Source organism: Carcharodon carcharias, chromosome 4 (genome assembly GCF_017639515.1).
Source record: "Carcharodon carcharias isolate sCarCar2 chromosome 4, sCarCar2.pri, whole genome shotgun sequence".
In the NCBI taxonomy this organism is placed as follows: domain Eukaryota; kingdom Metazoa; phylum Chordata; class Chondrichthyes; order Lamniformes; family Lamnidae; genus Carcharodon; species Carcharodon carcharias.
In genome coordinates, this window is record NC_054470.1 from 192643618 (window position 1) to 192668330 (window position 24713).

A 24713-nucleotide genomic window follows, 5' to 3' on the forward strand; every position below is an offset into this window, starting at 1 on the left:
CACTTAGGGATGGAAATCTGCCGTCCTTACCAGATCTGGCCTACATGTGACTCCAAACCCACAGCAACGTGGTTGACTTTTAGCTGCCCCTCTGAAATGGCCCAGCAAGTCACTCAGTTGCAACAAACCGTGATGAAGTCTAAGAGGAGTGGAACCGGACAGACCTCCCGGCATTGACCTAGGCACCAAAAATGACACCGGGGTACTCAGCCTTGTATCGCCATTCCTTCACTGTCGCTGGGTCAAAGTCCCTCCCTAACAGCACTGTGGGTGTACCTACACCACATGGACTGCAGCGGCTCAAGAAGGCAGCTCACCACCACCTTCCCAAGGGGCAATTAGGGATGGGCAATAAATGCTGGGCCCAACCAGTGACCCCCACAACCCGTGAATGAATAAAAAAAAGGCCAATCTGGCTGGGCTGTTAGTTTTATAAACACTCAGGAAATGCCCTAACTTGGTTCACATAGAAACTTGGGGCTAGGAGACTGAGGAGCCTCAGGATTTAAATGCAGGGGGCGCAGATAAAGGAGGCTTGATGACCAAACCATTGTATCATCCAACCTATTCACTGCTGGACGCTGGATTAAGTGTCACATCCCCTGCCATGTAATGATGGGAGAACAGACAGACCAACATCATTCAGCCTGAATCACACCAGCGCTGGGTATAGTTAACATGGGTATTGTTGTGTAGAGGTTATATTGCTGGACAAATAATCCAGACCCCTTGGTCTAAAAATACAGACAATAGTTGTTTGGTGGTACAGAACTTGAGTGCTGTGTTGAATAAAGAGACACCCTGTTGAAACTTTTCATTTGCTACTCATCAGGACAGACTTGCAAGAATACCAAATTTCAGAAACACAGCGTATATCAGTTCAAATCACTCACATGGCAGTTTTGAGAATTTGAACTCAGGTTATGGAAAAATCTGGGAATTAAAAAGCTGGTGTCATTGAACGTGATAACCAAGGCTGTCGGAATATGGTTAGAAGCTCACTGATGCGCTTTAAGGAATGAAGCTTGCCATCCGATATGTGACTCCAGTCCCAAGGCAATGTGGTTGACTCTTGACTGCTCCCTAAAGTGAGCCATTCATTTGCAGCAACCAAGGGATGAACAATAATTGCCAGCCTTGCCAGCAATGCTCACATCCTGAGAATGAGTATAAAAGACACACACACAGTTGTGAGGAGACGATTGTATAAAACCCCGGGCAATGAACGATGGGCAAGGCATAGGGTGATTGGCAAAAGAACCAGAGGTGACTTGAGGAAACCCTTCTTTATGCAGCGTGTGGTTAGGATCTGGAATGCACTGGCTGAGCGTTTGGTGGAGAAAGGTTCAATCAAGGGTTCGAAAAGAGAATTGGGGAATTATCTGAAGAATAAAAAGTTTTCAGCAGTACAGAACATGAGTATTGCTGTAAAAATGCCTTGATCAATGCCTTGACTAACTGGAGTCAGGCTGCCTGGTTTAAATTTCAAACAATGCCTGGCAGTTAACTGTCAGTCACCATTAACCAGTGCATTCTCCATGACAACGCCTCTGCCAATCAGAGTCCACTTGCCAACCAATCAGAGCTCTCTTCTCATACAGTATAAAGTATGACGCTAGTATTCGCGCGATTGTCCTGATGAGTGCGAGACAAAAAGCTTCGACAAAAATGGCCTCTCCCAGCAATACTCAGATAAAAGGTTTGCAGGACCATGGAGAAGGAGCAGGGGAGTGGAACTGGCTGAGTTGCTCTTAGAGGGAGCCCGAACACGATGGGCTGAATGGCCTCCTCCTGCCTGTCACCATTCTCTGAATCTATCATTCTAAATCCACAGTCCACCCAGTTCTCCTTGTACTGGTCATGAGTCAACCAAATAAGTCCCAAACCAAACTCTTCCAAGCCCTGTGAAGCAGCTCGGGACTCGCCTGAGACCTCCACCAGTGGGACAAGGAAGGTGGTCAACAACCACATTCCCAGAGAAGCTAAGGATAAGGAATAAATTCTGCCTCCCTCATGCCGAGCATGAATTTTTGGAAAATTTGTCCCCGGGTTGTTCAGGGCGAGGGGATGTGACACTGGGCAGGAGGCTGTGGAGCAGAATTGCTCCCTGACCTGCCCTAAGACAAAGGCTCCATTGGCCTGCCTGAAGCGGAGACTAACCTGCTTGATGATTGGCTGCAGTCTCGCCATGGCGATGACAGTGACCCAGACAGACATGAGTGACCCCAGGAAATCGCAGAACTGCAGCACATCGTACTCCATGATACAGAAGACCACGATCCCGGGCTGATCACAGGCATGGTAAAACTGCAGGGTTTACAAAAAGCCAGCATTACTGCACAGATCATTGGAAGGGATTGAGGGTCAGAGGCATCGGTACAGACGGGGGCGGGGGGGCAGAGAAAGGGTGTGAGGCGGTGGGGGTGGGAGGGTGGTTAGAGAGGGTGGAGGGTGTTTCCTCTCATGGGGAAGTCTAGAACAAGCGGGACAGTTTCAAAAAAAGGCATTTCTTCTCTCAGAGGGTCGTTGGCCTTTGGAATTCTCTTTCCCAGAGAGAGGACTGGCTCATTGAGTATACTCGAGGCTGAGTTAGACAGATTTTTGGTGAACAAGAGAGTGAAGGGTTATGGGGAACAGGAAGTGGGGAGAAAAGGACACAATCAGATCAGCCAAGATGATCTTATTGAATGACAGAGCAGTCTCAATGGGCCGAATGGCCTGGTCCTTCTCCTGTTTCTCATGATCTCATGAGGAGGTGGAAGGGTTATCTAGGAGGAAGAAAGGGGCAGATAGAGGAAAAGACAAGAGAAAGGGGGGCAGATCGAGGGGAGGGAAAGGCTGCAGGATACGTGTGGACTGATAGAGGAGTTGACAGGATATGTGTGTAGAAAAAAGAGAGGCAAAGGATGGAGGATGTAAAAGGCAGAATCAGTCCAGATACACTGATTTTCATAAAAAGCATTTGTTAAGGTTGATAAGGAGGTTAATGTGGGAAAATGTGAAGTTGTTCACTTTGGCAGGAAGAACAAAAAAGCAGAGTATTACTTAATGGAGAACGGCTGCATAATTCTGAGGTGCAGAGGGATCTAGGTGTTCTAGTACATGAGTCACAAAATGTTAGTATGCAGGTATAGCAAATAATTAAGAAGGCTAATGGAATGTTATCCTTTATTATGAGAAGGATTGAACAGAAAACTGACGATGTTATGCTTCAGTTATACAGGGCATTGGTGAGACCACACCTCGAATACTGTGTGCAATTTTGGTTTCCTTATTTAAGGAAGGATGTAAATGCATTGGAGGCGGTTCAGAGGAGGTTCATTAGATTGATACCTGGAATGAGTGGGTTGTCTTATGAGGAAAGGTTGGATTGACTGGACTTGTTTCCACTGGAGTTTAGAAGAGTGAGGAGTGATTTGATTGAAGTATACAAGATCCTGAATGGTCTTGACAAGGTGGTCATCGAAAGGATGTTTCCTCTTGTGGGTGAGTTCAGAACTAGGGGGCAGTGTTTTAAAATTAGGGGGTCGCCCTTTTAGGACCGAGATGGGGATAAATTTTTTTTTCTCTCAGAGGGTTGTGTATCTTTGGAACTTTCTGTCTCAGAAGGATTTGGAGGCGGGGGTCATTGAATATTTTTAAGGCGGAGGTAGATAGATTCTTGTTAGGCAAGGGGATCAAAGGTTATCAGGGGTTAGGTGGGAACGTGGAAATCGAGACACAAGAAGACCAGCCACGGTCTTATGGAATAGCTCGAGGGGCCAAATGGCTTACTCCTGCTCCTATGCCGTACGTTTGTAAGATTCTACACAAAAGACGGAGTTGGGAAACGTGATGCACGATGGGATTAAGTTCGGGAGCCCCTCCCCCCTCCCCCTCTCTCACCGAGGCAGCACTGATGCCCAGACGCCAACAGTGTGTGCTGAGCGTCCCCGGTCAACAGGACTCAGACCCCGTTGGCCTGAAGCCAAGCTGCCATAGGACAGGGGTCCTGAAAACCCACAGGTACGTACTTAATCTGGGAGTCAGTGGGGGCTTTTCAGGGTCTTAGACAGGCAGAGTGGGGTGGGGGGAATGACAGGGATTCATATTGGAAGGACGGGATTGGGGGAACAGATCGAGCGTCAGGCGTGAGGGGTTGAGTGTCAAGGGGTTGAGGGTTGTGGATAGATAGAGAGTCAGGGGATGGCAGTTTGGAGGTGAGAGATCAAGGGTCAGAGATAGAGGAGATCAAGGGTCAGAGGTAGAGATTGAGGGTCAGAGGTAGAGGAGATCAAGGGTCAGGGGTAGAGATTGAGGGTCAGAGGTAGAGGAGATCAAGGGTCAGAGGTAGAGAATGAGGGTCAGAGGGAAGGTCAAGCTCCAGAGGGAATGATCAAAGGTCAGGGGGAGAGGTTGAGTGTCCCGTAGGTCAGAGGCCTTGTGTTCTCCAGGAATGGGGCAGGTTGTGGCAAGTTACTTGGTGTTTCGGGGTTGGTTTCTGAGCACACTGTCTTCATCTGCCTGGGGAAAGGTTGAGTACTTCAGAGGGTACCTGAGGTGGCCGTGAGGCCTCTTGTCTGCATTTGCCTGGGGACTTTGCTCTGTGCACTGATCAGGAGTGGGAGCTGTCGACAGTCTTCCACCCCTAACCCTTCCCACCCCCCCCACCACGCCCCCCACGCCCCCCCCACCCCTCAGTGACCCAGGGCAAACAGTACTTTTGGCCAAGGTGGGCTGGGTGGGCACAGGCCAAAGGTCAAACAGTCACCGTTCTGCTCTGCTCTGTACACTGAGGCTCGCCAATTGGTTTCCGGGCGGGCAAAAGCTAGCACTGACCGTGGAGAAAAACATGGTGAAAATGTAGACGGAGGCTTCCAGCAGATATTCGCTGCGTATCGCTATGGCAACCGGCGGGACGAACATGAGGTTGCTGAGACAGAGCAAGAGGGTGGAGAGGAGTTGAAAGCCGTATGAGTAAGCCTCCAGGTTGTCAGTGCAGCCCCATCCATTCCAGCCTGTAAGAGGACAAATCAGTCAGAAACACAGGAGGAGATCACTCAGCCCATCATACCTGTGCTGGCTCTTCGAAAGAGCTATCCAGTCGGCGACACCTCCTCCACCATTACCCCACAGTCCTGAACATTTATGTTCGTTTTTAAGTATTTATACAATTCGCCCTTTGAAAGTTATTACGGAATCTTCCTGCGCCGCTCTTTCAGATGCTCAGCTCGCCACAACTCACTGCATAAGAGAACACCTCCTCAACTGACCTTCGCTTGGTCCTTTCTCCCCCTTTCACTTGTTAAATCCTATTACATCTCTAACTCTTCCCAGTTCTGGATGATAGGTCATCAGCTCTGAACCGTTAACTCTGTTTCTCTCCTCGTGAGACCTGCTGAGATTTCCCCGAGGGTTTCCTGTTTTTATCGCAGATTTCCAGCATCTGCGCCATTTTGTTCGCCTTCCCCAGGACCCTGTCGGCCTTGGTCACGGTGGAAGAGCAGACTCGGTCGGCGAGAGTGGGGCTCCCGGAGCTGTCTACGGCCTACCTGCTTTACACTCGCAGGCAGCGTACAGGTAGTTGTTGGTGCGCAGGAGCTTGCACTGCCCGTAAGTACCACACTCGTTGATGCACGGGGTCAGGTACGTCCTCAGATACACCTCTGCTGTCACGTTGTTGCACACTTCATACCTGCAAAAACCAGAGGACACTCCAGTTACAAATGGGCTTCTGTATTGGGAACTGGCCACTGGGTCATGACCTGCTGGGCATCTGTAGCTCCACCACAATGAACAGACTAGACGGGCTGAATAGCCTCCTTCTGTGATGTAACCATTCCATCATTCTACTAGGACACCTGGAAGTGAGATATGAACTTGGCGGACGTTGATGCAGACAGTCGCTGACGGCTGTGAACTCTGGAGGCTGGCTGTGTGGAAGGGCAATGGAAGAGGTGAGCAGAAATGGAAAGCCTAGCTGGCCAAGAAGAGGTCCCAGAGAAAGTGGAGGCCAGTGAATCGTGCGCCTTCTTAGCGAATCGTCTTCCTCTGCAGCGAATGCAGCAGACACTGCCATGCCAGAGTGGGATTCCCAAACCACACCAGGCGATGCCTAACGGAGAGCTGGTCACCACAGCCCAAACCATCATCTTACAGAAGACTAAAGGTTGCCAAAGAACCTCCCAAAACCAGAGAAAACTGTCATTACACTCCTGTCACGTGACTATGGCTTTGTGTTAGTCCAGGCCACGGTCTTCTGTTACACTAACACCAAAAGAGCCCAGCCTCCATTACATGCTGCCACATGACCATGGTCTCTTGTTACAACCGGGTCACGTGACTATGGCCCCCTGTTGCACCATGTTGCATGACCGTAGCCTCCCATTACAGCCTGTCCTGTCTCATGACTGTGGCTTCCTGTTACACCTGTCACATGACCACCCTCTCCTGTTACACCCCATCAGGTGATCACTGTTTTCTGTTACAACCCATCACACAACCTGGGCCAGTGTGTGAATCTGAACCGAATCAGTCCCTGGAGACTTGAGCACATAGGCCTGCATTTTCACCAAGTCGGATTGACTTGGAAGCCCTTTAAAAATGGCAGGCGGGTCCCGATTCTGGGATCCCAGAGTCTGTCTGATTATCGGGAGTGCCTTTTGAGGGCGCGGGCTGGTTCCTGTCAAAAGCCCACTCCCAGCATGCCCGACCTGGCTGGCTCCATTGCGGAGGTAGGTATGTCCCACACCTCCCCAATTTTCATGGAGTCAGGCCGGGTTTTTAAAGGGTCACAGTTCACAGCCCCCCAGGGGAGTGGTGAACCCTAGTCTGTGTGAGGTAAGGTAAAAGATACGTTCAAAAGGTGCTCCTCATGCCCCCATTCAAAGTTATGCCCTTCCGCTCACCCCCTTTTGCTCCTGCAGCCCCCATTTCAAGCTTGCCCTACCACCCACCTCCATGGCCCCACATGTCCCCACAGCCAACCTATGGCACATCCATGCCCATTGACCCATTATACACTCTATTGAACCAATTAACCCTTTAGTGACAGTGATATGTGTAAAAATAAAAGCTTCAAAAAAGGTAATTCATTCATAACTTTCTACTATGTTGAAAAGAAGCCATTTTACTTAGAAGGCAATAAAAGTGTCACCCCAGACCCTTTAAAATATCAATAACAAAAACCATAAACCCTTGAAACCACTTAATCTTTTGAAAATAAATATTGTGAAATTGACAGTAGAGATCAGAGAGCTTGACCTGTCCATCAAACAATGCTTCCTGGCGCACAGGTGTTTCGCCAAGCATAATGGGTGTCTGGGCTCTCGGGGTTGGGGGGGGGGTGCTGAGGGGCATGAGGTGGCATGGACGGGGCATGGGGAGTGTGTGTTTGGGGTGGGTGGGGTGGTGAGGGACTGCGAGGAGTGAGGGCTAGAGGGCCTTTGTGTATTTTTTACAACTGGGATGAAGTGGGTCTTTTAAACAATCCTGACTCCGCACCCAGCAGCCCCACGGTTGCCTCCAAACTTTACCCCAGGGTGGCTGGCCCGACTGCAGCCTGCAACCCCCCACCCCCCCCCCCACAACCACCCCCTCCCCCCCACCACACCCCCCCCAACCACACCCCCCAACCACCCCCCCACACCCCCCACAACCACCCCCTCCCCCCCAACCACATCCCCCCAACCACCCCCCCCACCCCCCCCCCCCACAACCACCTCTTCCCCCCCACCACACCCTCCCAACCACACCCCCCCCAACCACACCCCCCAACCACACCCCCCAACCACACCCCCACACCCCCCCCAACCGCCCCCCCCACCCACCCAACCACCCCCCCAACCACACCCCCCGCAACCACACCCCCCCAACCACACCCCCCCCAACCACACCCCCCCCCCCCCCCCCCCCAACCACACACCCCCCCACAACCACACCCCCCCACCCACCCACCCAGCCCCTGGCAATGAAGACCCCGTCTTTATGGGCACTTTCTCCTGAGGCAGTTGGGCCTGGCTGGGAATCTTCCCGACTCCCAGTACCCCGCCTCGAGGATGAAAATTCAGGCTGTGATCTAGGCCGGAACTTGACAGCGCAGTGGCTCAGTTTCTCCCTCCAACTCTCCCCCCCACCCACCCCCCTCCATCCCCCTGCCGGTGGTTTAATTCCAATTCTCAAAGTTCGGCCTGGTGGATTTTGGTTAGGTAAGGACATCGGGGGATAGGGCACGGAGACAGGAGAATGGATTTGAGGGAAAGATCGGCCAGGCTGACTGATCCACTCCTGCTCTGGCTACTTTGAGACGGGGTCCAGGCCATCCCCTTGGGTAGATGCAAAAGATTCTACGGCAGTAATAGCCAAGTGGTTACGGTACCGGGTTTGTAACCCCAAGATCAAGAGTTCAAATCTCACAATGGCCAACTATGTAACTTCATCTGAAACCGATAGAACATGGGTTTGTACTCAAAAGAGTTACTTTGAAGAATTCAAGTGTTCCCTGTCCCACCCCAACATTTATCCTACAAACCAACATTACCTGAGCATCATCTAACTGCTGCCTGTGGGAGTTTGCTGTGCACAAATTGGCTGCTGTGTTCCCTACAACGACTGCACTTCAAAACTGGCCGTGGTGTTCTTTGGGACACCTTGAGGCTCAAGCTGACTGCTTTGATCGGCCGGCGAGTGATTACTGATAAAAGTCCTGCAGTTTATTGAGCAATCTCACAGTTGCTAATTTTGGCAGAGCCCGTCAGTTAGGCAGCATGAGCTCAAATTCTCCAAACATCCTTTTTATTTTGTGTTCCTTGTAAACCAGTGCCTGATCCAGATTAAACTGCTTGGGTTTAACCAGGATCCCACTGATAAACAGGCTTCCAATTACTTTCAAATCAAATTGTATTTAATAATAATCCCGCATCAAGCTCCAGTTTATCCGGCCTTATATGCCGTCATTAGCGAGATTTGGATAGGTACAAATCAAATTGTCCGGAGCTGGGAGATAAACAGCTCCATCGGAGATAAACCAGACCAGGACACAGTGGAGACTGTGGAACTCACCACCGCACGGAGTGTTTGAAGTGAATAGTACATACTGTTCAAGGGTGGGGGGGCAAGAGGAGCAACAGAAGAGATTCCCCGTGATGCACACTGAACACAACAGCACAGGGGGAAAGTGGCAGAAAATTCCACATATGCACGTGGGGTGTGCAGACCACAGAACAGGCAGTCTGTGACAAATGACTTTACTGTGAACTTCGTAACATTAAACAGCTATATATCATCTCAATTTTATGACTGATGTTACGGTGGACAACATTGACTGGGTCAACATTAAGCAGGGACTTACTGTGGGTGCATTTAAGGGGAAGTTGGACGAACATACGAGGGAGAAGGGGATATTGGGTTCGATGATAGATTTAGATGAGGAAAGATGGGAGGAGGCTCGAGCGGAACTTAAACACCAGCACGGACTGGTTGGGCTGAATGGCCTGTTTCTGTGCTGTATATCCTATGTAATCCAAAAACAGGCAGGCTGGTGTCAGATGAGAAACTTCTAAGATCTCACTCCAGACCCCAACCCACTTAAGGCTGAGATGAGGTGAGAAGGAATTTCTTCACTCAGAGGGTGGTGAATCTTTGGAATCCTCTACTACAGAGGGCTGCTGAGACTCAGTTGCTGAATATGTTCAAAACGGAGATTGATAGATTTCTAGTATCAAGGGACATGAGGATAGTGTGGGAAAATGGCATTATTAGGATTATCAGATCAGCCATGATCTCATTGAATGGCAGAGCAGACTCATTCATTCCTTGAAAGTGGATGTCACTGGCTAGGCCAGCATTTATCACCCATTGCTCAGAGGGGCACATTGCTGTGGGTAAGGAGTCACATGTAGGCCAGCAGAAAATAGGAGCATTGGTGAACCAGATGGGTTTTTACAACAATAGTTTCATAGTCATCATCAGACTTTTAACCCCAGATTTTTATTGAATTCAAATTTCACCATCTACTGTGGTGGGATTTGAACCCCCATCCCCAGAACATTACCCTGGGTCTCCAGAATACTAGTCCAGTGACAATACCACCAAGCCACCACCTCCCCCATGATCTTGTGGCCCATCGAGTCTGCACTGACTCTCTGAAAGAACATTCCACCTAGTCCCATTCCCCTGCCTTAACCCCGTAACCTTGCACATTCTCTCTCTCCAGGTAGCAATCCAATTCCATTTCGAATACCTCGATCGAAACTGCCTCCACCAACCTTTCAGGAAGCTTGTTCCAGACTCCAACCACACTTTGGGTGAAAACATTTTTCCTCACATCACATTTACCCCTTCTGCCAATTATTTTGAATCTGTGCCCTCTAGGTACAGCCTCCCCAAGGCCCTGTACAGTTGTTGAAAGATTTCCCTACTTTTATATTCCATGTCCCTTACAATAAAGGCCAACATTCCATTTGCCCTCTTCATTATTTGCTGTACCTACGTGCTGACTTTTTGTGATTCATGTACCAGGACACCTAGATCCCTCTGTACCGCAGCATTCTGCAGTCTCTCTCCATTTAAATAATATCCTGCTTCTCTATTCTTGCTGCCAAAGTGGACAACCTCACATTTTCCCACATTGTAATCTACCTGCCAAAGTTTTCCTCGCTAATTTAACCTATCTCCACCTCCCTTTGCAGGCTCTTTGTATCCTCCTCACATCCCGTTTCCCGACCTATATTTGTATCATTAGCAAATTTGGCTACAATTCAGTGGCTCCCTTCGTTTCATCATCAACACAGATTGTAAATGTGGCTAGGGGGGCCTCACCTTTAACCCGCTCAACGGGTCAAACCATTGCTGGCCGGGTTTTCCAGGCTTCAGGAAACCTGGCCACTCGCGGGAGGGAAAAGCTAAATACCCCTACAGGACCCCCTCTCACCTGCACCCACCCCCCCCAACCTCCCCCCACCCCACCACCCTGCCCCCCCACTGCTCTGATCCTGTGGCCTGCTCTGGAGAGCTCGCTGCTCCTCAGATCCAGGGTGGCTTCCTGGTAGCATCCTGAGCTGGCGAAAGAAGCCGGACTTCCAGGATTCCCGGTCAACGTTCTGCACTCCTCCCCCTGCAGCTTGGAAAATTTCCATAATTTGCCCTGCCCGTTGATCGGAGTTAGTCTCTCCACAGGGAGCTGGACAGGTCACAGAGCATAATGGCGTGTTCCTGGAATATCTCAGCCTTCATGAAGGATGAAGGGACCATGGATTAAGAGGTTGCACAATAGGATAAAAGAGCTGATTTTTCTTTCATAGCAACTTGCAGATAGACACAGCCGAGGTTAAACATCACATCGGAACATGTTCATCATCCCAGCGCTGCCTTCAATCAAAGGTTAAAGTAAATTGGCAAAAATAAACAAACCTAAAATATCCATAATTTAATTGTACTTATCTTTAAAATTATGAATGGGTTGTTTGGGCTAATGTGATGTTTGCAGGAGATCATGATTCAGGGTGATCAATATAACAGAGTCACTAATAAATCCATTGGGGACTTCAGGACGATCAAAATAAGATAGGACTGGAAACGCCATGGTATATGTGGCAATGGGCTGAGTGCTGGAAAACGGGATTAGAATAGATAGGTGCTTGATGGCCGGCACAGATGTGATGGGCTGAAGGGCCTATTTCTGTGCTGTATAACTCTATGACTCTAATAAATCCAATAGGGAATTCAGGAGAAACCTCTTCAACCAGAGAGCGGTGAGAACGTGGAACTCGCTACCACAGGGAGGGGTTGGGGTGAATAGTCTAGATACATTTTAGGGGAAGCCTGATAAAGACATGAGGGAGGAAGGATTAGAAGGATATGTCAAAAGGGTGAGATGAAGCGGGGTGGCAGGAGGCTCAGGTGGAGCATAACCGCCAGTATAGGTCGGTTGGGCCGAATGGCCTGTTTCTGTGCTGTAAATTCAATGTAATTGAGAGAAACAACAGCCTCAATCTTCAAGGACTTTACCCTCCGCTGAACTCACAATGTTTATATCTAATTATCCACTTATATTAACTGAAAACTATCCCGTTTAAAGACAGAACCTTACCCATAGTCAACAGAACAGAGGGAACGTAGAGCGATGTACCAGTTTCCTGTCTGAGGGTAAGGGATGCGCAATCTGGAAACATTTGAGGTGGAGTTGACCACCAAGAGAAACCCTGCAGAAGTTTCTGGAACAGAAGATAAGATGGAATTGCGTCAGTGAGTTGAATGCTCCTTCCCCCTCCCCTCGAATGAGAAATGTTTTAACAACACCGCCTATTCTCTAGAATGATCTACGGGAGTCAAACACCCTCATTATCGGTTGACAGTGAAATCGACCCTCTTCTTCAACATCCTGCGGAACTGAAGGTCCCCTGTCGTTGGTCAGCCTTTTATCAAAGTTAATTCTGACAGAGATATCCCCAGTGGAGTCTCAGAATTTGTATCTCTGTTACTGGGCTGCCTACACGCCAAGGGGTGTCTTTGAGGAAGAGAGAAAGAGATATTGAGAGGTGCAGAGAGGGAATTCCAGAACTTAGGACCCAGACAGCTGAAGACACTTGCGGTGGTACGGGGAAGTAGAGAGTTGCCTCGAGTCACACTATAGTGCCTGAGATTTGTCTTCACAGAACCTTAGTCTAGGGTGGTAACAAATCAGAAACCTTGGGGGAAAAAAAATGGGTAGTGTGTAAAATGAGGTGAGGCCTGGCTATGTGATTGGGGGTGAAGATCCTTCGTTCGGAGACCCCTGTGGGTTCTCTGAGCTCGAGGGGCACTGCAATAGGAGGCCACATTCAAAGCCTGGACATTGAGTGGGACAAACGAAAGGCCAAGTGGTGGAGCTTGTTAGCTGGGACGGTAACCAGAGCCGAGATTCCTCCCGCTGCCTCCTCACTACTTACCTGATTCACAACTGATCGACGTGTTGTCTGATGATGTCAAAGGCATTCCGTGGTTCAAGCAGCCAATCACAGTCACGTTCTCTCCTTTCACTGAGGACTGTATCGAGATGGGGAAGGAAGAGAAAAGGTTGGCAGGTTAGTTATTAAAGTAAAGATACTTTGGGCCGGATGTCCCAAGGGGTGGCAATTGCCCGACTCCAGTATGTTATTGTGCACCGGAGTTCCAATTTTCTCACTTGGACTTCCGAACTGGGCAGGAATGTGGAGCTTACCTACCCCAGGAGCCCTTCCTCATGGTCCAGCAGCATCAGGGGAGTCCACCCCTCTTTTTATGGCCCTATCTGCCCTATACCGGCAAGTTTAAAGCTAACAAAGATACTCTGAGGAGCTACGGAGAGAAGCTAAGTGTGTAAGGTATGTGGGTAATGGGGTAAAGGGGGTCGGGTGGGGGGGTCAGGGGCTGGAGGAGTAGTCGGGTGGGGGTGGGGCTAGATGGGGGGGGTGGGGAGGGTCAGGAGGGATTTGGATGGGTAGCCGGGGGCTGGGGAACGGGGGCTAGTTGGGGTGGGTGGGGGGTTGTCAGTGTTGAAGGGTAATTGGGGTTGGGGAGTTGGGCGGGAGTCAGGGGTCGGGAGATAAGTTGGGTGATTGGGGATATAGTCAGGGGGTGCAGGGGTATAGTCAGGGTGAGGGGGGGGGTTTAATTGGGTGGACTGAGGGGGATTGACAGTGGGTAGTTGGGTGGTTGGGAGGGCAGTTGGGTGGTTGGAGGGGTAGTCAGGGGTGTCCGGTGGGGGGGGGGGGGGGGTGGGTTTGTCAGAGGGGCTCAGGGGGTGGTTGGAAGGGCAGTTGCATTGTTGGGAGGGTTAGTTGGGGGTTCAGGGGTAAGTTGGGGGCGTGTGGTTTGGAGGGTGTGGTCAGCATGTGGGGGGCTTTGGTTGGGTGATCTAGGGATGTCGTTGGGGGAGGTAGTTGAGTCAGTCGGTAGTCGGGTGTTTGGGAGGGTCGTTGTGTTGCGGGGGGCTAGTTGGGGGTTAGTTAGGTGACAGGGGTGGTTGCTGGGGGGAGCATTTAGCCGGCAGGGCGGGGGGGGGTTAGTTGGGTTGGGGTGGTAGTCGGGCATTAGGGATAGCTGGGGGGGGTGAGGGGGTTTAGTCTGGGGGCTGGGGTGGGGGTTGGGTTGGGGTGGTTGTCAGGTGGTCAGTGGGGTGTCTGGGGGGTGGGTGGTGGAGAGTCTGTGCTATAGTTACCCGGGAGTTAGAAGTGGTTTTAATTTTTCTTACTTTTCCTGGGTAACTATTCTGGCAAATGAGTCGGGACCATCCGAAGTCTTCAACTCTAACTCTGAGTTTCGGAAGGTTCCAGACGCAAGGGAATTGCCCATCGGAAGTTGAAACTTCCTGGAGAATTCCTATGGAGCCTGTGCCTGGGGTCTTCCAGGGGGACCCCAGAACATGTTACAGTGTACCTCCGGGGGGTGACAACCCAGAAACCAGAAGATCTGGGCCATTTACTTGCTGGTCCAATTTCGACAGTGTATTTGTTGAGGGAACTGTGTGTACAATTTGCTGACCTCCTCCCAAAGCTACACACAGACCTGACTTCCTCTCTCCATCTTCTCTCCACAGCCTCCAAGTTTATAATGGCGCTACCCCGCTCAGCCCCATTTCCACTGCCTCACCCATCAATCCGCCAACTCCTCCAACACCAACACCAACTCCTTTCATCCTGGTTCTATCCTTCCTTTCTGTCCAATCTTTATTCACTATGTCCATGACTTCTCAAGCCCCTCCTCCACTTTAATCAACCCAAGCTCCCTGGTCAACTACCTGTCTCCTTTGCACTATGAACATTCAGCCCCTCTACACCTCCATCTCTCACTGATACATTCAGTCGCTCTACACCTCTGTCACTCATTAATACATTCAGCCCCTCTACACCTCCATCACTCACAAATACATTCAGTCCCTCTACATCTCCACCCCTCACTAATACAGTCAGTCCCTCTACGCCTCCATCCCTCACTAATACATTCAGTCCCTCAGCAGGATAGTCTGCTATCCTTCTTTGAATGAAGGTACAGCCAGTCTCCATCCACCACACTGCTCCACCTGGCTGAACCTGATCTTATATTGAGTAAATCTTCCTTTAACTCCACTCACTTCCTCCAGATACAGGTTGTTACAATGGAAACTCTCATGGGTCCTGGCTATGTTGAGCACCTAGGTCCCTAATGACCTACTTTTGTGTTAAGATTGACGGCTGCATTGATGAATCTCATTAATTTTGCTTCATATTTCCACTCAGGCCATTCAGCCCATAATGCCTATCCTAGCTCTTTAATGGAGATATGCAGCTAGCCTCTCTCCTATACAACCCTCCAGGTCTTCCACCTTTGAGTATTTACCCAATTCCCCTTTTGAAAGTTACTGTTGAATCTGCTCCCACTGTCGTCTCAGGCAGCACACTCCAGATTGCAACAACTGATTGTGTAAAAGAATGTTTCTTCATGTTGTCCCTGGCTCTTTCAAAATTCTGAAAATATCAATCAAATCACCGTTTATCCACCTTTATTGCAGGAACTTCCCCACTGAGTTTATGTAATCTCTCCTCACGATCCAATCCTTGGTAACCTAGCGACATTCTGATGAATTGATGCTGCACTCCCTCCAAGGCCAGTCTGTCCTTTCAAATGTTTGGTGCCCATAACTCTACACTGTGCTCCGTGTGTGGTCTACCCAGGGCTTTGTGGAACTGCAGGAAATCTTTCTCCCTTTCTGGTCAAGAAACCTAACATTCCATTAACCGTCTTGATTAGTTTTTGTACACGACTCCTACATTTTGGAGATCTGTGTATACAGCCCCCTTTTTTTTTAAACTTTACTCTTTTGTGGGATGTGGTTGTCACTGGTAAGGCCAGCATTTTTGTCCATCCCGAATTGCCCTTGAATTGGGTAACTTGCTAGGCCATTTTGGAGGGCAGTTAAGATTCAACCACATTGCTGTGGGGTCTCATGTAGGGCAGATCAGGTAAGGATGGAAGATTTCCTTCTCTAAAGGGCATTAGTGAACCAGATGGGGGTTTTTATGACCATCAACAACAGTTTCATGGTCACCATTACTGAGACTAGTTTTTCAATTCTGGATTAATAATTGAATTGGATTTGAACCCGTGCCCCCCACAACACTAGCCTGGGCCTGTGGACTAGAAATCCAGTGACGTTACCACTGTGCCATTGTCTCCCCCAGGCCTCCTTTGGATCTCAGATGCTCCTTGCTCTTCCCCCACTTAAAAACACTTGGTTGGGTTAAAATGGATGACTAGATGTTAGCTGCATTGAAATCCATCTGCCACAGTTCCACATCCTCACTGAGTCTATCAACGTCTCTTACGCTTACTATACCGCAATCTCTGTGACGTCAGCAAACCCAAACCTGTAAATATGGCTCTTCATCGTGTCAGCCAAGTCATTAATAAATATGGTGAACAGTTGGGACCCCAGCACAGATCCATGAGGGACACCACTTGCCACTTCCTTCCAAATCAGGTTGTTCAGTCTGTGGTGATATATTTTGGTAGGAAGAGCAAGGGGAGATAAATTAAATAAATCATACATTTCTGTAGGGAGGTGTTGGAGTAGAGAGATCTGGTGATGTATGTACACAAATTGTTGAAGGTGGCAGGACAGGTTGAGAGAGCAGTTAATAAAGCATACGAGACCCTGGACTTCATAAATAAAGGCTTGGAATGCAAAAGCAAGGAAATCATGGTGAATCTTTGTAGAACACTGGTTCAGCCTCAACTGGAGTATTGGGCGGGATTTAATGTAGGCATCATGCATAGGTCACACCCACTGGCAGGGGAGCCCTGCAGCCTCTCTTTTCGAGGAGACTCACCACATTAAGAGCCAATCAGGCACTTAATTGGGCAGCAGCCTGCCTTCCTCCGGGATCAAGGACCCAGGGGGGGCGGTAGTCCCACCTGATGAGAGCTGCCAGCCAATGAGAGGCCAGCAGAACTACCAGGGAGGCAGTGGCTGCTGCCACCATTGCATCCACCCAATGGCCAGGATTGTCGGGGGTCCTCATGCCACAGGGTAGGGATGGTGGAAGGGGGAATGGACATAATCAGGGCAGAGGTGATTAAACCTGATTAAATGCCCCACCACCACCAAACTCACCACAGGGAGAGCTTTAAATTCTGCCCATTATGTCCAGTGCTGGGCACCACACTTTAGGTAAGATGTGAAGGCTTTAAAGAGGATGCAGAATAGATTCACGAGCATAGTTCCAGGGATAAGAGAGCTCAGTTATCTAGATTGGAGAAGCTGGGGCTGTTCTCCTTCGAGAAGAGAAGATTAGGAGTAGATTTGATAGAGATGTTGAAAATCAAGAGTCTGGACACAGCAGTTAGGGAGAAACTATTCCCATTGGTGTAAGGATCTAGAACCAGAGGACATTGATTGACATGATTGGCAAAAGAAGCAGTGGTGATATGAATACTAACTTTTAACACAGCGAGTAGTTAGGATCTGGAATGCACCGTCTGAGAGTGTGGGGGGGATGGGGTCAATCGAGTCGTTAGGATCTGGAATGCACTGCCTGAGAGTGTGGTGGAGGCAGGGTCAATCGAGTGGTTAGGATCTGGAATGCACCGTCTGAGATTGTAGTGGAGGCAGGGGCAATCAAGTGGTTAGGATCTGGAATGCACTGCCTGAGAGTGTGGTGGAGACAGGGTCAATTGAGTGGTTAGGGTCTGGAATGCACCGTCTGAGAGTGTGGTGGAGACAGGGTCAATTGAGTGGTTAGGGTTTGGAATGCACCGTCTGAGAGCGTGGTGGAGACAGGGTCAATCGAGTGGTTAGGGTCTGGAATGTACTACCTGAGAGTGTGGTGGAGACAGGGTCAATCGAGTGGTTAGGGTCTGGAATGCACTGTCTGAGAGTGTGTGGGAGACAGGGTCAATTGAAGGGTCAATTGAGTGGTTAGGATCGGGAATGCACTGCCTGAGAGTGTGGTGGAGGCAGGGTCAATCGAGTGGTTAGGGTCTGGAATGCACTACCTGAGAGTGTGGGGGAGGCAGGGTCAATCATGGCTTTTAGCAGAGAATTGGATGATATCCGAAGTGAAAAGAAATTGCAAGGCTACCAAGAAGAGGTGGGGAAGTGAAACTACCTGAGTTGCTCTTGCAGAGAGCTGGCATGGATAACATGGGCTGAATGGCCTCCTTCTGTGCTTTAATGATTCTACTATTCAATTACTCCTTGATATCCTTTATACCCACTCTACCTTCCACCTGTACAGTTTCAGCTCAGGGGGCCAATCATTTAGGACTGAGATGAGGGGAAATTACTTCACTCAAAGGGTTGTGAATCTTTGGAATTCTCTACCCCAGAGTGTTGTGGATGCTCCACCGTTCAGTTCATTAAAGGCTGTGATAGACAGATTTTTGGTTTCTCAGGGAATCAAGCGATTTCGGGAGGGGGCTGGAAAGTGGAATTGAGGTCAAAGGTCAACCATGATTGTACTGAAATAAAAACAGAAAATGCTGGAAAAGCTCAGCAGGAGGTCTGGCAGCACCTGTGGAGAGAGGAACAGGGTTGGATTCAAAATGTTAACTCTGTTTCTCTCTGCACCGATGCTGCCAGATCTCCTGCTGAGATTTTCCAGCATTTCCTGTTTTTATTTCAGATTTCCTGCATCCGCAGTATTTTGCTGTCATGATTGTATTGAATGATGGAGATGCTTGATGGGCTGCAAGGTCTATGTCTGCTCCTATTTCTTGTGTTCTTGGGCAACCCACCTCCAAACCAGGGCAATAATTTATCTTTAATTGCATTGGCTTTAATTTTGGCTGAAAACCTCCTGTGGAAACTTCCTGAATGGTCTTCTGGAAATCCATATAAACTGCGTCCTTGGATATTACCCTGAATACACTTTAGTTACTTCATCAAAAATATTATTCAGGGGCTGTTAGATCTCTCTCAGCTCCTGCGTCACATCTGCTCGATGAGTTTTCCCTCCATGACTGAGATTCCGAAATATCCTTCTTTTTCCTCAGCTGAGAATTTCTCTCAGCCAAGTCTCTTCTCATTTCCATCCCTCTGCTCTCAACCTTCTCCCCACAATCCCTCAGAACCAGGATAATTGTCTTCTGCAGCAGCCTCCCCACCATCAGCTGCATTTGACAAACATCTTTCATTGCCTCTAGCTTTGTTTATTTTATTATTGTCAAGAACCATAAGAAATAGGAGCAGGAGTAGGCCATTCAGCCTATTGGGCCTGATGCGCCTGCCATTCAGTAAGATCAAGGCTGATCTGGTCGCTGTCTCAACTCCACTTTCCTACCTGTCCCCATAAGTCTTGACTCCCTTGTTGATCAAAAATCTGTCAAACTCAGTCTTGAACATATTCAATGGCTCAGCCACTGCTCTCTGGCATGGAGAATTCCACAGACTGATGACCCTCTGAGAGTAGAAGTTCCTCCCCATCTCTGTCTGAAATGGGAGACCCCTTATTCTGAAACTGTGCCCGCCTTCTAGATTCCCCCACGAGGGGAAACATCCTCTCAGCATCCACCCTGTCAAGCCCCCTCAGGACCTTATATGTTCTAATGAGATCATCTCTCATTCTTCTAAACTCCAGTGAGGATGGGCCCAACCTGCTTAACCTTTCCTCATTAGACAGACCCCCTCACCCCAGAAATCAGCCTAGTGAACCTTCTCTGAACTGTTTCTAATGCAAGTACCAAAACTGTACACAGTCCCCTAGATGTGGTCTCACCAATGCCCTGTACGGTTGTAGCAAGACTTCCTTCCTTTTATATTCCATCCCCCTTCAATAAAGGCCAACATTCCATTTGCCTCCCTAATTACTGGCTGTACCCACATGCTGACATTTTGTGATTCATGTACCAGGACACCCAGATCCCTCTGTACCACAGCATTCTGCAGTCTCTCTCCATTTAAATAATATCCTGCTTCTTTATTCTTCCTGCCAAAGTGGACAACCTCATATTTTCCCAGATTACACCCCGTCTACCATTTTTTTTTTGCTCACTCACTCCTATATTTCTTTGCTAACTCCTCACGATTTGTTTTCCCGCCTACCGTTGTATTGTCAGCAAATTTGATCCAAGTCATTAAAATTGATTACAAATAGATGGAGCCCTGGCACTGACCCCAACCCCCCCACCCCCCCACCCTCTGGCACCGCACTAGTTTCAGTTTGCCAATCTGAAAATGACCCATTTATCCCAAGTTTCTGTTTCCAGTTAGTTAGTTAATCCTTTATGCATACTAATATATTACCTCCAACACCATGAGCTCTTATCTTGTGTAGTGACCTTTGATGGTGCAGTTTATGGAATGCTCTCCACTACATCTATAGGTTCCCCTTTACCCACCCTGTTTGTTACATCCTCAAAGAACTCTAATAAATTAGTCAAACACAATTTCCCTTTAACAAACCATGTTTACTCTGCCTGATTGTATTATGATTTTCCGCTTCTTCATTCATAATGGATTCCCAATGAAAGATGTGAGGCTATAACTGGTCTATAATTTCCTGCCTTCTGTCTCCCACCTTTCTTGAAAGTCAAAAGTCTGCTTTTAATTGGCCTGCAGGATGGAACAGGTACAGTGTTGAGGTATGTACTGCAAACATTCCAGTACAAGAGGGAGGCAAGTAGATTTTTGTTCTCATGAATTTTTTTGTTTATTCATTAGTGGGATGTGGGGTATCGTTGGCTGGGCCAGCATTTATTACCCATCCCTAAATGCCCTTGTTCACAGGCATTTTTAAGAGTCAACCACATTGCTGTGGATCTGGAGTCACATGTAGACCAGGCCAGGTAAGGACAGCAGATTTCATATTAGTGAACCAGATGGGTTTTTATGACAATTGTTTCATGGTTATCATTAACACATGAGGCTTTTAATTCCAGATTTTTATTGAATTCAAATTCTACCATCTGCCTTGATGAGATTTGAACCTGGGTCTCTGGATTACCAGTTCTGTGACAATACCACTGTGCCACTGTCTCCCTGTAAAATAATGGGTGGCAGCATTTTGCAATTAGACAATTGCGCCAGTCAATTTTCACACAGTAAGATCCCATAAGTAACAACATGGCAAATGATCAGGCGATGTGGTTAAGGGATAAATGTTGGTCAGGATACATACTCCGGGGTCTAGCATGTTCAAGGGACCAGCAGGGAGAGAGAGAGCCGGGCCTGTTATTATATATGTATACATATATGTATAATATCATACATATTTGCTGTATGATACATTATGTTTATGTCATTGTGGGTTGGACCAAGGAACAGCCATGGCAACTCTATTGAGGGGAATTTTGCTCTGTGGAATGAGATAGAAGGAAGGAAAGTTGAACAGGGGGAGGGGTGGGAGAAAGGCAAGAATAATTGGTGAATAAGCAGCTTGAAAAATAACCAGTTGGAAAGGGGTAAAACAGAATTACAGCATTGTTACAGTGCAGAAGGAGGCCATTTGGCCCATCGTGTCTTCGCTGGCTCTCCGATTGAGCAACTCACAGTGCCATTCCCCCACCTTCTTCCTCTAGCGCTGCACATTCTTCCCTTTCAGATAATAATCCAATTCCCTTCTGAATGTCTCGATTGAACCTCCCTCCACCACGCTCTCAGGCAGCGTTTTCTAGACCTTAACCACTCACTGCGTGAAAATGTTTTCCCTCATATCTCCATTACTTCTTTTGCCAATTATCTTAAACCTGCGCTCTTTCGTTCTCGATCCTTTTACCAATGGGAACAGTTTCCCCCTATCTACTCTGTCCAGACCTCTCATGATTTTGAATACCTCTATCAAATCTCCTCTTAACCTTCTCTTCTCCAAAGAGAACAGTCTCAACTTCTCCAATCCATCTACTGAAGTTCCTCATCCCTGGGACCATTCCCATGAATCTTTTCTGTACTCTCTAATGCCTTCACGTCTTCCCTAAAGTGCGGTGCCCAGAACTGGACACAATGCCCCAGCTGAGGCCGAACAAGTTCAACATAACCTCCTGGTTCTTGTACTCTATGCCCTTATTAATAAAGCCTAGGATACCTATGGGAAATAGAGACAAACATCAAGGGGGAAGATGAGAGACTATAACTTGGTTCCAACCCATGTCAACCTTGCTCAATTGGTACAGTTTTTATGGAGAGATACAAATTTACAGCATTTAGTCCTAGTAGTCCATGCCACAGTTTCTGCTCCACACAAGCCTCCTCCTGCTTTACTTCATCTCATTCCTTCAGTATAGTTCCTTTCACCCTTGTGTTTATCTCGCTTCTCCTTAAATGTATCTACATTATTCACCTCAACCACTCCCTGAGGTAATGAATTTTACATTCTCACTGCTCTCTGGTTAAAGATGTTTCTCCTGAATTCCCCACTGGATCTATTAATTACACTTACGAACCCCTGTTTTGGATTCCCCTACACGTGAGACATTTTTCCTACACCTATCCTATCAAACCCTTTCAAGCATTCTCTCTTCCAGAGAAAAGAGGCTCAGCCTGTTCAGCCTCAGAGGTGAAAGATATGGATTGTGAGGATTCAGAGTCTTCTTGGGGACTTTAGTGATAATGTTTATCTTTAAACACTTTTTGCTGTCAAAGTCACAGCTGATCTAATTGAGGGGTTTAAATTGGTTAAAGAGCAACTATTTCCTCTGGCTAATCCAGAACAAGGGGACAGAATCTTAAAATTCGAGCTGGGCTATTCAGGGCTGGTGTCAGAAAGCACTTCATCACACAAAGGGTAGTGGAAATCTGGAACTCTACCCCCTCCCCCATCCCAAGAAACTGTTGAGACTGGGCTCAATTGAAAATATCACAAAGGAGATTGATAGATTTTTGGTGGATAAAGGTATGAAGGGTTAAGGAATGAAGGTGGGTAGAATGGGTTAAGGTACAGATCAGCCATTGTCTAACTGAATAGCGGGCTTAAGTGGCCTCCTCTGTTATGTTCCAGTCATTGTACATTGAAAGAACTATGTAGGGACACACCAAGAGATGTGGATTAGATGCGATATCTATGAAAGTGTTTCATCAATTGGTACAGTCGGATATCTTCACAGTAACCTCTTAATCTGGCTTTGGTGTGATTAAGGGAACCAGTTCCATTAACACCCTTGTCGTTTGACGTTAGCTGTTTGGAGTGAGGTTGAATTGTTGTCATTTTTTTAATCCTTTGCAGTCTGGAGTTCAGAGGATGAGGGCAATGTTCTGGCAGCAATCCACTTACTCAAATAGACACAACCATCCCTCGGGCTATTTCAGTCCAACATTAATGCACACAACATGTTACAAGAAAGCTACACGCAGACTTCAAGCTAAACTTATCGTGGCAGGCCCGAGGTTATAAATTAATTAGGGCCATCCCAGATCAGTCAGTAATGGACTAGCTGAACGTTTAGCCTGCACTCTGATTATTTTACATGAATTGAACAAGAAATGAACTGTAGCAGTACTGAAACGTACATTCCAGCCAGAGTAGTTTAGCTCAGCAAATTCGGCTCCATCTTGAAAATTACGCAGGGAACAAGAGGAGGCCATTCAACCCCTCAAGCCTGTACTACCATTCAATTAGGTCACGGCTGATCTTCACCTTAACTTCATTTACCCATTTATAGCATTGACCTTAGACCGCATCAGTAGCTATACACGAAAACCAGACCCCAAATCTCAAACTACCTAGAAACAACGCTATCTGTAATTCGCTAGTATCCATATAATTGTTTTTCAGTGTTGATCATTCTCTAGATGTCACACTCGAAACTATAAAAAGCAGTAAATCTGAGAAATGTTTTACTTTTCTCTGACCCCCGTTCTGTGCTGCAAATTGAACTCTGCTTGATCCACTTTGACCTTTCATCCGCAGGCAAAGCCTGACACAGGGCTAGGCCAGGCTATGAGTTAAACTTCACAACAGCGTTCTAGATCCAAGACCCGAATGTCAGAGAGGATCAGCTGATGTCCGTGAGAGAGACAGAGGGAATGAGTGTGAGGGAAAGAAAAAAAGAATAATTAGAGACAAGGCCAGTTAGAGAGAGAGAGAGAGAAAAAAAATCATAAGAAATGAAATAACGAGGGAGACTTTGAGGCAGATAAGCAAGAGAGAGGAAAAACAACAAGGGAGAGAGATGCAAGGGAGATAGAGAGAGACGCACACAGAGACACAGGACTACGCAGAGAAAGAGGAGGAAACAATGATAGACAGAGAGAGAGGGAGAGTGAGGCAGGGAGAGATGTAGAGAGACAGAGTGAGAAAGGCAGAGAGAGAGATAGTGAGAAGAGGCAGATAGAGAGAGAGAGACAGAGAGAGAGGCAGGGAGAGAAAGAGAGAGAAAGTGAGAAGAGGCAGAGATGAGACAGAGAGAAAGAGTGAGAAAGACAAAGGCAGAAAGAGGCAGTGTGAGGAAAACAGTGAGAGAGACAGAGTGAGAGAGGAACTCAGAAGGCGGAAGGAAGGGGAAGTCACATGTAAATGACGGGCATCTCACCACGATCCAATTTAAAATTTATTATCTAATTCTCTTCTCAGGAGGGCAGCTGTGGGCCTTCAGAATGGTCCTGCCCCCCGCTGACACCCGCCCCCCCCCCCCGACCCCCAGAGAGCTGCCGGCCTCTTCATTGCTCAGCGATGTCACTAGGGAGGAGGAGGCTGATGCTGGTAATGCACCCGCCCGAGGCCCAGGATTGCTGAGGTACCCAGGCCACAGATGAGTGAGGGCGGAAGGGGGACCACAGAAGAGGGAAGGGGGGGGGGCGGTGGTCACGG

The 24713-nt window shown here is 48.2% G+C and overlaps 1 protein-coding gene across 1 annotated transcript in view; it reads right to left on the reverse strand.

The window, feature by feature from the left end:
* Positions 1-24713, reverse strand: part of tmem8b (transmembrane protein 8B) — a 216768-nt gene that overhangs the window by 4888 nt on the left and 187167 nt on the right. The window contains exons 7-11 of the mRNA XM_041185363.1: positions 12906-13002; positions 12068-12191; positions 5532-5674; positions 4819-4997; positions 2161-2307 (exon numbers count right to left, since the gene is read on the reverse strand). Of these exons, the coding sequence (XP_041041297.1) occupies positions 2161-2307; positions 4819-4997; positions 5532-5674; positions 12068-12191; positions 12906-13002 (690 nt within the window). The remainder of the gene's footprint in view (positions 1-2160; positions 2308-4818; positions 4998-5531; positions 5675-12067; positions 12192-12905; positions 13003-24713) is intronic.